Raw genomic sequence first — 18,368 nt, forward strand, 5'->3', positions numbered from 1 at the left:
CAAGTCAACGCATACGTATAACATTGCCTTTTACGCGCACCATGACGTAGTTGCCATGCAGTGTATAGTGTTCATTTGACAATAACGTGATACGCTTAATTACCATGCCACCATTAATGCTCTGCATGCTAGCCATAGGCTTCAACATAAGAAGTCCCAAGTTTTGAGATATTTTCTCAAAATATCAAGAGCTATCTCAAGAACCACTGAACCAATACTAGGCTTGTTTGTACTCATTTTAATGCATTTTCATGTTGATTCCAAATATGGTCATGAAAATTCACATTTCTGAAATTTTTGACTTTAAAAAAAAAAATTGAAACTTGTTGTCTGCAGTCGACACCCGCGTGAAGAGAGTTAATAACGACACCAATCAATCAGGAAAGGAATCGGATATGGGATCGGAGTGAAACAATTGTTGCATCCATTTCAGGTGCATTAATTTTATCATCGAAATCATATGGTTTAATATGCGTCAATTTTTATCATAAAGGGTATTCAGGATGCTGAAGATATGCAAATATATTTTTAAATCAGATCAGGAAATGTGAGAATTAGGGGAGTTTATGTCATTACAAAGCTTTTTAGTAATAAAAGTGGTTTTGTATTAGCTTATACAGTCAAAGTATTGAGTGGGTTTACTATTTATTGAAGGTATGTCTTGATTTAATGAAATAAAAGTAGATATAATGAAATAAATATTACTTCTTTATTGAATGCAACAGTTATTGTGACCTTATCAAAAAGGTTAATCATTGGCATGGTTGTTGACATAGATGTTTTAATAAGTGCATTTGTTCGTAATTATATCTTAATTAGTGAATATACAGATTGGTTTCAGAGTTAAGGGCTGGGGTATGAGCGTTTGGACAGTATTTATTTTGGGACATTAGAGCACATCAGACATATCGAATTGCATTCTGAATACGAAGAATGTCATTCTGATATCAAATAATTTCGATTTTTTGGAATTCGCAATTTAATACTCATTTTATGGCAAATCATTAAAATTGATATTTTTGATATTTAACAGTACTTGAAGTAAACTTTATAAATCTGATGATTTATACTTAAAGTGTATGTAGGTGGGATGAAAAGCCGACGATCAATTGAAAATTTTGACCTTTTTATTGAAGATATGAATTTTTTTTCCCAAAACACCCAAAAAAATAGGTCTTTTTTGGAAAAAAATCCATATCTTCAATATGAAAGGTCAAAATTTTCAATTGATCGGCGGCTTTTCCTCCCTGCTACATACTCTTTAAGAATATATCATTAGATTCATATAATTTACTTCGAGGACTGTTATATATCAAACATTTGAAAAATATCAAATTTTTATAATTTGTCATAAAATTCAGTATTATATTGTGATTTTCAAAAATGAAAATTATTTGATATCAGAAAGACATGCTTCAGTATTCAATGCAATTCGATAGGTCTGAGGTGCTCTCATGTCCCACAAAAAATACTGTCGAAACGCCATAAACGCTCATTTTAGATCCCTTAATCAAATCAATTTGTGATGAAATAAAGTTGGAATTGTAAAAGTTGATGGTTAAGTTAGCATTCGAATACTTAAGTTATAGCAGTAAAACAAGATCCTTTTGTATATGATATGAAAGACTTTAATGAGCAAGCAAACCAGCTTGATTCTTGTAAAACATAACAATAATAATGGCAGCCGCTGCTAGTTTTTCCTGTGTAAGAAAGCTTATAAATCAACTGGAATTGGTCAATAGCGATGCAGTTTTTGCTTTCTTTCAGAGCCAATTTCATATCTGCATGCCATGGCTCTCTACTAGAGGAAACTAATGTTCACCCTTTCCTATGCAATGGGCTATTACATTAAGTCTACCTTCCCCTGTGGAAGATTTTAGAAATATTTTCCACAGAGGGAGTATGAATTTCAAATGAAATTAGCATGTTAACCAACTATATTTAAAACACATGCTCCCTATCATGCCTATGTGGAAGATTCAGGTTGAATCTTTCTTAAAGGGTGTATGAAATAGAGCTGCCTGTGTGTTCATTCCATTTGAAATTCATGCTCACCCTGTGGAAGATGTTTAAAAAATCTTCCACAGGCGAGTGTGGACTTTGATCGGAATAGCCAAAGCAACCCCACCACCACGTTCCTGGGGTTATGATTGACTATTTCACCCTTCACAGATATGGTGGCTAGGTTTAATAGCCAGATGATAGGTAGAGAAATATATGCGTAACCTGATTGCTCCTGGCTCGCTTATTATTCTCAAGGTCTTTAATAGATGGAGGTGAGATAGCGCTAGGATCCACAACATGCTCATCTATCAGGGGAACAGTTTTTAAACCCCAATACATTTGTACATTCATTGAATGACCTTTGAAGATTTGGGTACAAAAACTCATACTCTGTAACTTGAGGTCAAATTTTGCACTATGATTATGTATTGAGGTTATTGGACTATGCCATTGGGATGAGGCTCTTGTGGTCCATAGTGTAGATGACAAAAATGGATGGAGGGGATGCAATCTTAGTGCATTATGTGAGGCTTATATATAACTCAAGCCTCAAAATAACTTTGCTAACTTGTGAAGCGAATTTGAACCCTTACTTTTGAAGTGCAAGGTTGTTTAAAAACAGGCAAGATGGAGAACTTTGTTCTGCGTATTTTTATACCACATCCGACATTATGCAACTTTATTTTCCCAAGATAATTATACCAATTTGAATAAAAAAAGATAACATTTCAAAAGTGAACATTTCAAAAGTGACAAAATTTACATAGACTTTTCTCTTGAAACATACTAATTACGAGCACGACAAGTGAGTGTTGCTCTGTCATGCTATAATAAACCCACTGGAATAGCCGGTAGGAATCACCCTGAAGGAGGAAATAGCACAAATTTGTCACTTGTGAAATGCTCTCTTTTCCCATTCCATACTTGGGGAAATAAAGTTGCATCATGCCAAATGAGGTATCAAATTATGCAGAACAAGAGTATCCATCAAATGATTACTTTATGTGCTGCTTTAAATTTGGTTAAGTGTATTCAAGATATTGCTTTTGTTTAAAGGAGTATTTCATGATCCTAGTATCCTCTTTTTATGACATTTTTCAATAGATATCCACGAAAAAAGCTTATTTCCAAAATTTCAGTTGATTCCGATCTTGCATTTGCGAGTTATGCATGATTATGTGTATTACACTGCTCCATAGACAATGTGTTGTAATTTCGTTCCGGTATACCAGAACGAAATTCAAATTTCACGATATCTTTGCTAAACGAATTAATCTGCAAGAAATATTTGCTACATAAACATTATGTAACTAGTTTCCTGTGGTATAAAAATCTCAACTTTTTTTGAAAAAAGTGGGGGGATGAGATGGAGGATCACGAAATGCCCTTTTAAGTGTTCAGATACTTTTTGTGCGCAGTATAGATGCAGCACTGCACAGAGCAGTAAGTGCTATCTGGTATCACAGATGAAGTCTCACAGCAGGTTCAGGTTATTTCATACTCACTTAAGAAAACAGATTTTCAGAAGGTGAATTAACAAAGATGTCTCCTGAAGATTGCTTGATGTACATCTTGTTTTGCTACTAGTATTAGGATATTCTATTTGAAATCCATACACCCCCTGTGGAAGACATCACTTTAATCATTGGCAGAGGGAGTGTGAATTTCAAATGGGGTTACTGCAATGGGTGACTCCATTTGATATCTACACCCCCAGTGTGAGGGATTAAGACCATGTCTTCCATAGGGGGTGTATGGATTTTGACTGGAATAGCCAATTGCTAGATGAGCATCTTATTTTGCTATATTATTGCACCTGCCCCATGTTAAGGGTAAGGGACAGTTGCTACAATGCTTGTGTGTCCCAGAATGATGGACAGTTATTTTGAAAATCATGAAAAAGGGATTTACTTAGAGAATAAACAATAGGAATTTTTGTTTTTACTATTCTCTACTGTGTGATAGACAACAGACAGGTCCAATATTTTGAGTAGTTGATGCGGCACAGCCAGTATCCACCACAAGTAAATTGGATCTGGGTGTCGTCTATCACACAGAGAGGTTAGTAACAAAAACAAAAATTACTATTGTGTATTCTCATTCTTAGTCAGTTAAATATTCATTTTAATAAATGCTATCTTCTAGAGATAGCAATAAATCAAGATAGTCTATCTTCAGAAGATAGAAGGTATATACATATCAGTATAGGTAGCAAATGCAATTTATGCTATATTCAATAGATGGAGATTAATTATTTATGCTATCTTCAGTAGATAGCAACAATTCCTTACATTTCAAAATAGTTGCAAAAGTAATTAGAGAGAAGTAATTGAGGACACGGTGGCTCAGTGGACTCATAATCTGAGAGCTTGCTCGATGTGCGTGGTTTGAATCCCCGTCCCACCACTGTGTTGCGCCCTTGGGCAAGGCACTTTGCCTCGCTTGCCTCACCCCACCCAGGTGCAATGGGAAGCTGTTAGGGGTAGTCACAGTCGTTGTACTGATGAATCCTGCGCCACTTGTAGGCAGCAAACGTGGTTCCGACATATTCTAATGACGGCGGAATAAATGTAAAGCGCTTTATGTAAAGAGGCTGTTTATGGCATAAAGGGCTATATAAATATCTACATTTTTTTAAATTTATTTATTAGCAGATGAATATTATTTTATGTTATATAACCCATACAAAGATTCTTATCATTTGATTGGTCAATTACTGTTGATTATTCTTGCTATTTATAGAAAAAGACTATTGCACTCCGCATCCATGCAATAGTCCTTTTTTTATTGCACTCACGCGCAGCTACCATGGCAACACTGACAGACGCGTGCATATATCACGCACCGAGACTACCCCGACTCACCAATTATAGGTATGGGTGTCGCTTCTAAAATAAATACAGTTTGTAATATTTTTTAATTCTATTTTGTTTTTCTGGTGATTTATAAAATAAATGGAAGAAAAAGAATTTTTATATGAGTTATATAAAACAAATATTGAATGCTTTTATTCGTTCAATGGAAAGAATATTTTCATTCGGTGAAATATGAACTGTTCCATTCAGCTCGGCAAAGCCTTGTTGAATGGAACAGTCCATATTTCACCTCATGAAAATATTCTTACTCGTAAACATTCAATATTTGTATACTATCTTCAAGAGATAGCAATAAGTGCTATCTTCTAGAGAAAGCAATAAATCAATTAAATGTTATCTTCAGTAGATAGCAACAATTCCTTACATATCCGTGGGTAGCATAATACAATTCATGCTATATTCACTAGATGGAGATTAATTTATGCTATCTTCAGTAGATAGCAATATATCAATTTAAATGCTATCTTCAGTAGATAGCAATAATTGTATCAGTCGTATTATGCTTTGTAGCTTATGGGAAACAAATCTGATTTGTTTTCCTTTCATATCTTTATACGATGAATTCAAGATAGATCTGATTTACTGATTTATAGATTTTATAGCTGTTTTTTTAAAGAGACTCTATTCCATAGTATCATAGTTTTTAACATAGGTATATACCATGCAGGTATTATATGCTAGTTTTGTTTGTTATACTGTTTTATTATGGAAACCTCCGTGTAATGAAATCACTTTGCAGGATCACTTTGTCTTCAATCAGGATTGCCAATTCCATGATTTTGTAGCCCAATTGGGCAACTTTGATGATTTGCCCTGCAACTTTTGACAATTTCCTGTCCCATAGAATCCAATGGTTAAGAACAAATTGTGTGACTTTTCAACATTGGCTCGCACAATTTTCAGTAGTTTCCAGTCTCATAAAAACCAATCATTAAGAAAAATAATTGAGGGACTTTTTGATTATTTGACCCACCATTGTGGCTGAAATTTATTACCAACCATGTCTTCAATGTCCATTTAACTCAGCGGCACCGGTGAAGAGTGAGCCACCTGTCCCCCTAGGCTCTGTCACAATTTGAACAGAAAAATATTGACCACCGTCCATAGAAAAGTTCAAAATTCAAAGTGTATGGTAAAGAAACAACGAGTACAGTTGGCCTCTCGTGAGGTGGATACATGCATTCAATGAAACGGACATTACATAGGGTACATTTTCAAGTGATGTGGAAGGTATAATAGTGTTATTAGTTAGTACAGCTGGTTCTTGCTTGGAACGTGGCCGAATATAATGAGAATATAGGTTAATTAATATGGAATTTAGTGTGCTTGTATGGTCACAACTGATTACAGTACAAACTCGTTCCATCTGATTCATAAATGGGCTATACCATTTGAAATCCATACCCCCTATGGAAGACATGGACATAACTTTAATCTCCCACACAGGGGGTGTAGCTTTCAAATGGAGTTACCCATTCAGGTAATTCCATTTGAAATTCACTTTCCTTGTGTGGAAGATTAAGGTCATATGTCTTCCATAGGGGTGTGTGGATTTCAACTGGAATTGCCCAGTTTTGTGAGGTAATGCAGTGGATTTTGGCAGTGCACATTTGGGATAGGGTTAAAAATAATACATGATGGGTACTAAAGATCAATATTAAGTCAGGAACATGTACCACACTATCTCTTCTCTCATGTGTGTGCAACACTGACAGTGAAGTTTGTGGCATATATTCAATTCCAAAAATATTTCAGTTTGCACAAGACAATGCAATTTTGTGAGATTAAATAGCTTGAAATTTGCAAAGAAATTCTTTGCCTCAAATATGAAGAGTTGGGACTTAGAGCAACAATACAAAGATGTGGATTTACCATAGCGTTATGTATGGGGCAATTTTGCATCTGTAGTCTTTGGGTATAAATTTCTTTGGAAAGAATAAATCTTCAAATCCGTATGTACCTTGAAATTCTTCCAAACAAAGCTATTCTTTACATCCACTGTCTTAATACTATGTACATTTAAACTCATCCAAATTCATGCATTGTTTACTTAGATTATACCGGTATATGGTAACAAGACCTCAATATTGGATTTGATAGCTTTTCGTAACATTTTCAGATGCTAGAACTCCACCTGATGTGACATCTTCATCAGCACAGAAAAAGATTAAATGCTCTGCCTGCTGGCTATAGGCTTCAACATAAAAATTCCAAGTTTTTCAATATTTTCGCAAAATATCAAGAGCTATCTCAAGAACCACTGAGCCAATACAGGGCTTGTTTGTACTCATTTTAATGCATTTTTTATGCTGTATCCAAATATGATCATGGAAATGCTAAATTCTGAATTATTTGAATTTTAAAATAAAATTTAAAACATGTCGTCTGCAGTCATCACCCACGATTTTTTGGAGCGGGTTAATCATCTGATGTCATTCATAAATTCATGAAGCATGCCAGCCACTATTCTAGGCTAAGCTCTTGACATCTATCTTTGATCCACTATATACACATAGGATGAGAATAAGGGTCTCGTGGTTTGCAACTTTGGAGCAATAGGTTATATCCCATTTGAAAACTGCCATACCCATGTGAAAGATTTACGACAAGTCTTCTGCAGAGGGAGTATGTTTTTCAAATGGAATTGACTAGGGTTAATTATTTTGAAACGTATGCTATGTGTGGCTTTACCTATATCTTCCACAACTGTACTGGGTACTTCAAATAGAAGTTATACCTAATTGTCTATTCTATTTGAAACACATACTCCCTCTGTGGAAGTATGGAAGACTTTAGCTGTCTTCCACAGGGGGAGTGTGGATTTCAAATGGAATATCCAATTTCTATTTCATAGATGATATACTTGAATAATATCAAGGATTTGCAATAGCTGCCTTCTCGATATTTAACAATTTCTGCATGCTATACTGTAGACTAATTCCAATCAGCCGTCTACACTTCGCATGTACTTTGTTATGCTTCGTAGTGACGACTGATAATCTTCCAGTCCATATCATGACGGACTTCTGAAAAATATTCAATGCGAGTTTGGTTGTGCGCGGTAGCGCGAATGACTAGCGGCGCCCGTGTACCGCGTCGCTGTACCGCGCCGCTGTGATAAGATCGCGCTCTGAACTTCTAAAAACAACAAACTCGGTCAAAAGGTCAATTTGGACACAACTGCGCATGCTCTATGCCACAGGAATCCTGTTGCAAAATCTGTCACTTTTTTCCACGTAGTTTTCTCAGTCGTCAATCCAGACGGTTGACGACTGAGGGCAACAGTCTATGCTATACTGTACACATGACAGCTGGCAGCTATTCTGGTATAAGAGGGCTCCTGCAAGAAGGTCCTATCTGGTATAGCTGCCTTCTTGATATTTGACAATTTCTGCATTCTATATTGTACACTTGACACCTGGCAGCTATTCTCTTACAACAAGCAGTTATTGCATATAGGCCCTATCTGGAATAGCTGCCCTATAGACATTTATCTAAATCAGCATTCTATATTATACATGGTGCCTCCTTGAACTAAACCATTATCTCTTTTCAATTGCAAATGAAGGGCGATCTCCATTAGGGAGTCTGTGGTGCGTTTATTTTGATATTCGGTTTATGAATGAACATGAGCCTGGATTTAGTTTCAATGCATATGTGCCTGGGTATAGATTAATGAATGAGAATATTTCCTTATGCATAATCTTGCTTTAATCTTATGATGTCATGGCTTAATGAGGTCACTGGTCTCTGAGATGAAAAAAAAACCCACAAAACAATTTATTATTCTAGGTAGACTTTCAACCTGTGGTGACATAGAAATTTTGTATTACTCCATTACACACGGCACATCATTGGACTTGCCTTTATTTTAAATGCTACAAAGAAATTGTCCTGTATTAAACTGAAAATGATATGATACAAAAGATCTCACTCATCTGAACATACAATTTGTCAGTGTGTACGTGCATACAGTAAGCCAAAGAATTAAGGTACCAGTTGTGTTTACCCCTGTATTATCCTAAATAAAGACAAATATGTCAAAATTATAACAAATAGCCAATACCTGTATTCATTAGCTCTGGTTTAAGATCTTATTTGTTGAAATTGGTTGAGAATTAAAGAAACGGTGATCTAAAACCTAATGAAGAAACAAAATCAAAAGTTGCACTTTTGTGTTCTCATAAATGAAAACACAACGCTAGTTTTAACGTGTTAATCAATGGAAGCACAGCGCTAGTTCACTTGTCAGCGAACGTGTTGTATACAAATCAATAGGGCATGCGATGTAGCAAACTGCAACTTTTAAATTGGAATCGTCTTTGGGTTTTTGGATCATTGTGTCTTTATTTCTTCAACAATTTCAACAAATGAGGTCTTAAATTCAAGCTAAAAGATGCATCTATTAATTTCTGGTCCAATTATGATATATCTGTCTTTGTTTAGGATATACAGGGGGGAACATAACTGGTACCTTGAATTTTTTGGCTTACTGTAGTTTCTTTCCTGTATGCTTATGAAGCTTATGCTACTTTCAGTTCACTAACACATTACAACACTTATTGTCAATCCCTATAGACCACTTGATATCATTGTTTATCAACAAAGGCGAGGGACTGGTCTATCAATATGCTTGAACGAACCGGTACACTGTTCAATGGCTTTCTTGTACTATATGAAATGTGGTGGGCGATTTAAAATGCACGTGCCCTGAGCAAACTATGATGCGTACGCACACTGCAGGGCAAAGAACAATGGAAATTGCTAAAATTTGCGCGCATACTGACGGGCAATGATGTCACATGTCAAGTGGTCTATTATAGGCCAAGTCCTAACTTCCTAGGCACAGTCATTGGTTTATTTTGTTTAAAGTGAAAGAACTGTAAGAACTGGACTTTGAAGAAGTAGGGGACACCTCATTTTATATATTCCATCAATAATAGATTCCTTCTGTTTTATTTTGTTCCAGCCGGGGAGCCAGACGGAGGGATAGGTCCATGTGGCTGGATTCTTACTGGCATCTCATGGTTATTGGTTCTGTGTACATTCCCCCTATCACTGTGTGTCTGTATTAAGGTAAGTAAATGGAGCGGAAAGGAGGGGGGAGGGAGGGGGAGGGAAGGATGGGCAAGGAGCCAGATAGAGGGATAGGTCCATTTTGCTGGATTCTTACTGGCATCCCATGGTTATTGGTTCTGTGTACATTCCCCCTATCACTGTGGGTCTGTATTAAGGTAAGTAAATGGAGAGGAAGGGAGGGGGGGGAAGGAGGGGGAGGGAAGGAGGGGGAGGAGCCAGATAGAGGGATAGGTCCATGTGGTTGGATTCCTACTGGCATCTCATGGTTATTGGTTCTGTGTACATTCCCCTATCACTGTGTGTCTGTATTAAGGTAAGTAAATGGAGAGGAAGGGAGGGGGAGGGAAGGAGGGGAAGGAGCCAGATAGAGGGATAGGTCCATGTGGTTGGATTCCTACTGGCATCTCATGGTTATTGGTTCTGTGTACATTCCTCCTATCACTGTGTGTCTGTATTAAGGTAAGTAAATGGAGAGGAAGGGAGGAAGAGGGAAGGAGGGGAGGGAAGGAGGGGGAAGGAGTCAGATAGAGGGATAGGTCCATGTGGTTGGATTCTTACTGGTATCTCATGGTTATTGGTTCTGTGTACATTCCCCCTATCACTGTGTGTCTGTATTAAGGTAAATTTAAATGGAGAGGAAGGGAAGGGGAAGGGAGGGGAGGGAAGGAGGGGGAAGGAGCCAGATAGAGGGATAGGTCCATGTGGCTGGATTCTTACTGGCATCTCATGGTTATTGGTTCTGTGTACATTCCCCCTATCACTGTGTGTCTGTATTAAGGTAAGTAAATGGAGAGGAAGGGAGGGGGAGGGAAGGAGGGGAGGGAAGGAGGGGAAGGAGTCAGATAGAGGGATAAGTCCATGTGGTTGGATTCTTACTGGTATCTCATGGTTATTGGTTCTGTGTACATTCCCCCTATCACTGTGTGTCTGTATTAAGGTAAGTAAATGGAGAGGAAGGGGGGGGAGGGAAGGAGGGGGGAGGAAGGAGGGGAAGGAGTCAGATAGAGGGATAGGTCCATGTGGTTGGATTCTTACTGGTATCTCATGGTTATTGGTTCTGTGTACATTCCCCCTATCACTGTGTGTCTGTATTAAGGTAAATTTAAATGGAGAGGAAGGGAAGGGGAAGGGAGGGGAGGGAAGGAGGGGGAAGGAGCCAGATAGAGGGATAGGTCCATGTGGCTGGATTCTTACATGGCATCTCATGGTTATTGGTAATTTGGATTCCAAATAGCCAAATGGTCAACTTAAATTGGCCTGAAAATTTTCTTATAATGGCAGTGCATGCCCTCGATTCTGAGAGATACATTGGACAGGTATGCAAACTTCATAAAACCCAATATTGTGAAGATGAATTTGGGTAATATTTAAGCAAAATGTTAAAGAATATGAGAAACCATCCCATTTCAAAGCATCAATCCCCAAAATGCATTTTTTGCCTTCTAACTTGGTATTTTGCAGTGACTTTAAAGCAGGTTTATCAGATGGCCTACAAAGAAGTAGTTCCTCGTCATATTTCCATGCATCCCCCAGGCGTAATAGTAGTGTATATAACCCCCAAGGCTTGATTGTTCATCAAATTAAAATATTCAGCACTATCAATATTGAACAATTTTCAATAATGTTAATAGCACCGATGCAGTTCTGGCTTTTTTTTTTTTAGTACTTCAAAATTTAATGAGTTTGTTGACTTAGTTTCCCAGCGTAATATCTGATAATTATTTCTATGTTTTTATTTTAGGTGGTGCAAGAATATGAACGTGCTGTAATATTCAGACTTGGTAGATTACTGCCTGGAGGTGCTAAAGGACCAGGTGAGTTGAACAAGAATATTTAGATATATAGTAGAGTTTAGATGCACCATGTGATATATCAAAAGGCGACTGTGTGTACTATATTTTTGTATTAATTTTGTTATTTTATGTAAATGAGATACATTTGCAATCATACTGGGTATCATAGGGTAAAAGTAGATTAATAGCCTGCAGTATAAAACCATGTCAATTAAAAAAGAAATATACACACAGACATATTAAATATAACGCTAAAAATTACAATACAAACATAAATCAGTTGTACTTTTTCCTGGCCCCTGGGCACAACAACATGATTGGTTTCTCTGGCCAAAAGTGTTACACCCCCCTACCACTAACTGTTACCTAAGTTGTTTCAAGATTTCTTGCTTCAAGTTGCTTGAATTACTTTTTGAGACAAATGCGCAAAAAGCAAGCAGTGTAGGGCTCACACACCGCCTAATCAACTTCCCTATTTTTAAGTGTTAAAACAGGGGGACCAGCCAAGATTTACTGAATTTTGACGTCGTCATTGGTTTAACACGTAAACACGAAAATGTCTCAAATAATTCCAAAAGTGTATATATGTTATCAAGCACTATTTTATCAGTCTAAATACGTTGAGGTTCGACAGTGAACCTCATTGTAAGTATAGTTTTTTTAAATATTTTGTATGAATAACGCACGATATGTTATGATATATACTGAAAATTTCCCCATGTAAGCCTATCATTGGTGTAACAGTTAGTATCTTGGCCTGCCATGCAAGTGATCTGAGTTCAATTCCCACTCCCGGCAATGATAATTTTTTTCTTCACATTCATTTTGAATCCAAAATTATTTATTTTCATGTGAAAATGTATACATTGCACTGGGAAATATATTTTGCGCATTTTTTTCTGTAATGGGCCAATAGAGCAGGCAGTGTTGCCGTCATATTGTCTGTTTTGTTTACACTAATGGCTGTTGCCGCATTAAATGACTGTCGGCCACCGTCGTCTGTGTTAAAAGATACATAAGAATTCATCATTTTCTTGTGACTAAAACTTTATGAGGCTTTCAAATATTATTTGGTGAAAAGTTTATAATATATTCTAGCTTATAACAAAAAAGTGTTTAGTAGTTCAGATGCTAAATTTTTCACAGTACTGCATCATAAACTAAATAAAGCCTGCCAATCTTTGATACAGCACACAACAGTGATGTTATTTTGAACCACAAAATGTGCCTCAAATTTCAGTATTTTAAAGACTTTTTTATGCTTGGATGTAAAAGAGGAAACTATCCATCCACAAAGTATACAGCTATCCCAAAATATGGGCACATCAGCCTTCATTCCAAACCTTTTTCCCCATTTAGATGTGGTTCTGTGAATGAAAGTGTACGTACTGTTGTTATTATTTTTCAACTATATGGGTCATTTGCAGTAGAGGACATTATTTGGATCGCTTATCTACAGTAGATAACATAATTTATCTAGGCCTGTTTAGCACAAGAAGGGATTTCCTGTGAGTCACTTTTTGTGCTTTGTAACGTAGATAGCATTTATACTTGGGTCTGTCATGTCGGTAATTCGAGAAAAATAGCATTCTGCTGGTTTGTCATCTATTAAAGCATTACATCTTTTCTAGTATTATTTACCTGAATGGGTGACTCCATTTGAAATCTACACCCCCTGTGTGTGAGATTAAGGTCATGTCTTCTATAGGGGGTTATGGATTTCATCTGGAATAGCTCCTTTAAGGAACCATTGACAAAGTGTTCCAATATTGTGTTTTGTCACATTGAGGATTGTATCAAAATAATCTACCAAATTTTTGAGATAAATTACACTAGCGGTTTTATTATTATTAGAAGCAAAAACATGTTCAATAGGAGATGAGGCTATCACTTATTTGTTCACAACATCTAAATGGAACATATTTCAGGCCTAAAATTTCACGGGCATTATGAGAAAACTAACTTTCTTTTGATGCAAAAATCTTCATTTAAGAGGAAAAAGTGTTATGATGAGGCTGTCGATCTGGTCATGCACTATTAAGAGCTGTATTTTCTAATCTTTTCATCTATATCAAAATGACAAAAAGTAAAATTGTTCACATGTTCTGGGTTTCATACATGCAGGTACGTGTCACATATTATCACATGCAGCACAATAACTGAATATTTACATATAATAGCTCGTGACCATTGACTGCGAGTGATTTCATTTGAGCCCCTGTCAGCTCTGACATATTCACTGATTTATTACATGTCAGGCTTTCAATTCATGCTCTGAATGCTAGCTATAAAGCTTCAACATAAAAAGTCCAAGTTTTGAGATATTTTCTCAAAATATTAAGAGTTATCTCAAGAACAACTGAACCAATACTAGGCTTGTTTCTACTCATTTTAATGCATTTTTCATTCTGATTCCAAATATGGTCATGCAAATTTACAATTCTGCATTTTTAAATTTTTTTAGCATTTTTCTTAAAACTTGTCGTCTGCAGTCGACACCCGCATGGAGAGTGTTAAATTGTAATTAAGATATTACAATGGTGTTCTGTTCTGTATGTGTAAAATATTACATCTTATATTGGAAAAATACATCCAATTACACCTTACTATTTACATGCCAGTGTTATGATTTGGGTGGAACAGAAATTAAATGAAGAATTATGTTTTCTCAGCTCAAATCTTTCATACGTAACACAATATGTGACCAGATGAAACCGAGATAAAGGCAAAAAATGAGGAGAAAAAGCAATAAAAAACATAAGAAAATGGACATAAGGTTCATAAATTTGCAACCAAGTAAACAAGAGACCTGGGGATTCAACATCAGTAATTGTATGTACTGAGCAAGTTAGTAATGGTGGCAACTCAATTTTCAAAATTTCCAACTTAGGCCTGAGTGGATCAAATTGGGTGACATATGTGACGTGTCATGTCAAAGCAGACACTTTTGGGCAGGATCGTAAATGGAGAAATAAGGCGGGCGATTTTTTTACAATTTGGGTTTGTTGCTAATTTGTGATGTTATTAATGTTAAAAATATTGTCTGATAGTTTCAGACCGGAATATAACTGGCATCTTGTATTTTTTGTGACATTTTTGAAGTTAATTCCTACTCTCAACATTGTCAATAATATCTTTAAAGGCCGATATCTCAATTTCCAATTTTATAATACCATAACTTACGAACTCAATATCTTCACATAGGAATGTCAGATTTCATTGGGGAAAACTGTGTTGTGGAGCAAAATATCTCTATATTTAAGATATATGTAAAAACCTCAAAATTCATAACCTGCCCAAAAGTGTCTGCTTTTGACATGACACGTCACATATGTGATGTGATCAAGCTAAATGAGTTATTTGTCGCTAATATTGATTTTAAGATACAGCCAATAATAGTATTCAACTTCCTTTGTGTTTTATTGTTCTGAGCAACAGTAAAATAATCTCTGGAGTCTGGAACCACAAGTCCAATTATGATGGAATTTTCATCAAAATAAAGCTCTAAAAATGGCACATGTAATGAACTTAAAACCAACGTTGGAAATCTTGACAATTTAGTTGTTACTCTTTGACCTGTTGACCTCAGGGGGGTCGCTAGACCAATATGATTCGGGGGGTGTACAGCATGTTTTGCCAATGTAAATAATTTGTGAATTGTAGACCCAATTTTTTTTAGCCAGGACGGCGCTCAAGAATCTGTGGGGGAAGGGGACGGTTAAAATTTTTTGAACAAATTTTTAAAAATTAGTAACTACTATAACATTAACAATAGCTCTATTACATAACAACAGCACAATTGCGTAACACATTAATCTTTTATATGACTTGCCGACTATAGCTTTGACTACATTTGCTGACAATCACATGGTTTTGACAATAACAGTAAATTTTTGCTGACAAAATTGTGTATTGGGGTGTCACCCCCCCCATACCCCCTCTAGCTTACGGCCCTGGTTGACCTGCTCAGCTTACTAACATTGAAATCTCCAAGTCCACACTTTAGTTGCAAAGTTGTGATCAATTTATATGTCCATTTTTTTAAACATTTTTTTTATTGTTTTCTGCTCCTTATTGTTGCATGTATCCCAAATTAATTATTGCTGACTTTCGTCTGCACGGGATCCGATCATGTCACATATTATCTCTTTAAACTCCATTAGACAGGTCTCAGTGTAGAGCTCACATCATCCTGACACTCCAATTGTGAAAAACTGAATAAATAATGCCCCTGGAGGGAAAATATTTGTGACCCATCACATTTGAAACTGGACAGTTATCATCAAAAATGTAATTTTAGATTTTTTAAACTGAGTGGTTATGCTCCCTCCGGTGGTTATGCTCCCTCCGCACAAAAAGTCTGCCTGAATGGTAACTTGTATTCGCCGTTTCTGATTGGCTAAGAAAGGCAAACCTGCACCGACCAAGTTCTGCCGGGTGTATGTACGACAATGTGAATGCAACTATTGTATCCTTTACAACTCTACCCTAAAACCAATTAATAATAATCCCATACTATAATCAGCTTTTAATCAGGTGGGCCTCATAACCTAATTACATCATAGATTTATATAGAATGGCGTACACACAGCTGGGCACAGCACATCCGAGAATTGCACTTTGCGGCACACATTTATGTGAATTTATTTGACTTTATTGACCGCAGGTTTATTGATAGGTGGAGTAACAAAAAACAATTAATTCTCGCTCATTATGAGCTGATCATAGGATAGCCCTAATCCTTACCTTATCCTTTAAGCCCTAATCCTAACCTTTTTCATGGCCTTTAAATGATAATCCTAGCCCTGATAATTCCTTACTTTACTTTAATCCTAGACCCTAAACCCTAAATCCACAACCAATGAAAGGCACCTTTGGAAAGGGTAGGTGGGGCAAAGGCCAAAATGATTTAATTTGCCCTAAAAATTAAATAAGAAATATGAAGTTGATGAAGTCCATTTAATTGTTAACTTTCAAGTGAAATGTGCTATTCCAGTTGATATTTGTACACCCCTAAAGAAGACATGATCTTAATCTCCCACACATGGGGGTGTAGATTTGGAGTCACCTATTCAGGTAACCCCATTTGAAATTCATACTCCCTTTATAGCTCTGGTGATTAAGGGAATGCTTTCTGTAGTGGGTGTATGTATTTCAACTGGAATAACTTGATGTGATGTACCATGAATTATATGTATTTACACATTGCCATTGGGATGCATTAACACATTAGCAATGGACATTTTGCTCCTAACAATGACCAAGAAAAATTGCTTTTGTTTCCATGACAACCTTTTTCTGGTAGGTTCAGTTGGGTGCAGTCTGCCGCCTGGACAACCAATTCTTTAGAAATGCTTAGTCGCGCTAAAAGTCGATCGATACATGTAAAAATCAGCACAATTCAGAGATACACCTTTTGCTATGAAATTAATTTTCTCGGTCAAATATAAAGCAATATTTTTTTTCTTCAGTAATGTCAGTTAAAAACTTGGTGCTTGAATATACATTTTTTTTTAATCCTGGTGTTAAAATTAAGCATCAAATTGTGTCTTTTAGTGTGATATTTTTGATTTTTATAGGCCTTGAATTCACCTGCGAGCTTTTTACGGAATTCATGTTTTAGCGTCTCAAACTAACATAGTTTGCTAAAGAAAGATATTTCCCACCTCTGTAAAGCACATCGTGTGGGTCTATATGTTATAGTTTTGTCAGAATTTCCGCTTTTGTTTTACCCTTTTTCCATTCATGGTCCGAAAATGTCAAACTAAGTAAAAGTAGGCAATGGTGAGTACTTTTATCTCGAGAGCAACCAGCTGAAATAGTCGATATTTCCTTTGTTGTTATCCAGGTCAATTTTTCATTGAAAGCAAATTGCCCGACCAGCGATTAAATCCCCAATTGGGTGTTCTGGTTAAACATGATCAGTAGGAGCGCTATAGGTCTGGGAATTTCTTTGCTATATTGAAGTTCTGGCAACACTATAGCCATGCCGGTATTCCTATTAAACCCAGGGATATCGATCCACAATGCTAGTACTAGCCTTTAGATTTCACGTGTTGATTTAGAAATTTCAGCCGACAGTGAAAGATGGTGAAATCAAAACGGAAATTCTGACAAAACTATGATATATAGCTCACGGTGATGTGCTTTAGAAAGTTGGGGAAAATCCTTCATTAGCGAACTATATTACTTTGAAAAGCTAAAAGGTTGATTAGCAAAAATATCACACTAAAAGACACAATTTGATGCTTAATTTTAACACCAGGATTTAAAAAAAAATGTATATTCAAGCACCAAGTTTTTAACTGACATTACTGAAGAAAAAAAAAATATTGCTTTTCATTTGGCTGAGAAAAAATGTTTACACTGAAAAGGTGTAACTCAAAATTTTGCTCATTTCAACACCAATTTCGATCGTTTGTATTGCCTCATTAAATGACTGAGTGAGCCTTGCAGAACAAAAGAATCGGTTGTGCAGGTAAAGCAATACTTATTTAATTTTATATTTCATTTCGAAAAGCATTGTCACCATTCATTTCATATCATTTGTAATACATCATGAAGCATTTCAGAATCCTTAATTGAAGGTAGCCATTGATACATTAGACTTATGCTT

General features: G+C 36.2%; 1 protein-coding gene across 1 annotated transcript in view; it reads left to right on the forward strand.

Moving 5' to 3' along the window:
* The window catches only part of LOC140145740 (stomatin-like), a 286,314-nt gene that overhangs the window by 201,603 nt on the left and 66,343 nt on the right, over nucleotides 1-18,368 (forward strand). The window contains exons 2-3 of the mRNA XM_072167420.1: nucleotides 9,850-9,956; nucleotides 11,701-11,773. Coding sequence (XP_072023521.1) covers nucleotides 9,850-9,956; nucleotides 11,701-11,773 — 180 coding nt within the window. The remainder of the gene's footprint in view (nucleotides 1-9,849; nucleotides 9,957-11,700; nucleotides 11,774-18,368) is intronic.

The sequence above is a fragment of the Amphiura filiformis genome, unplaced genomic scaffold (assembly GCF_039555335.1).
Source record: "Amphiura filiformis unplaced genomic scaffold, Afil_fr2py scaffold_597, whole genome shotgun sequence".
In the NCBI taxonomy this organism is placed as follows: Eukaryota; Metazoa; Echinodermata; class Ophiuroidea; order Amphilepidida; family Amphiuridae; genus Amphiura; species Amphiura filiformis.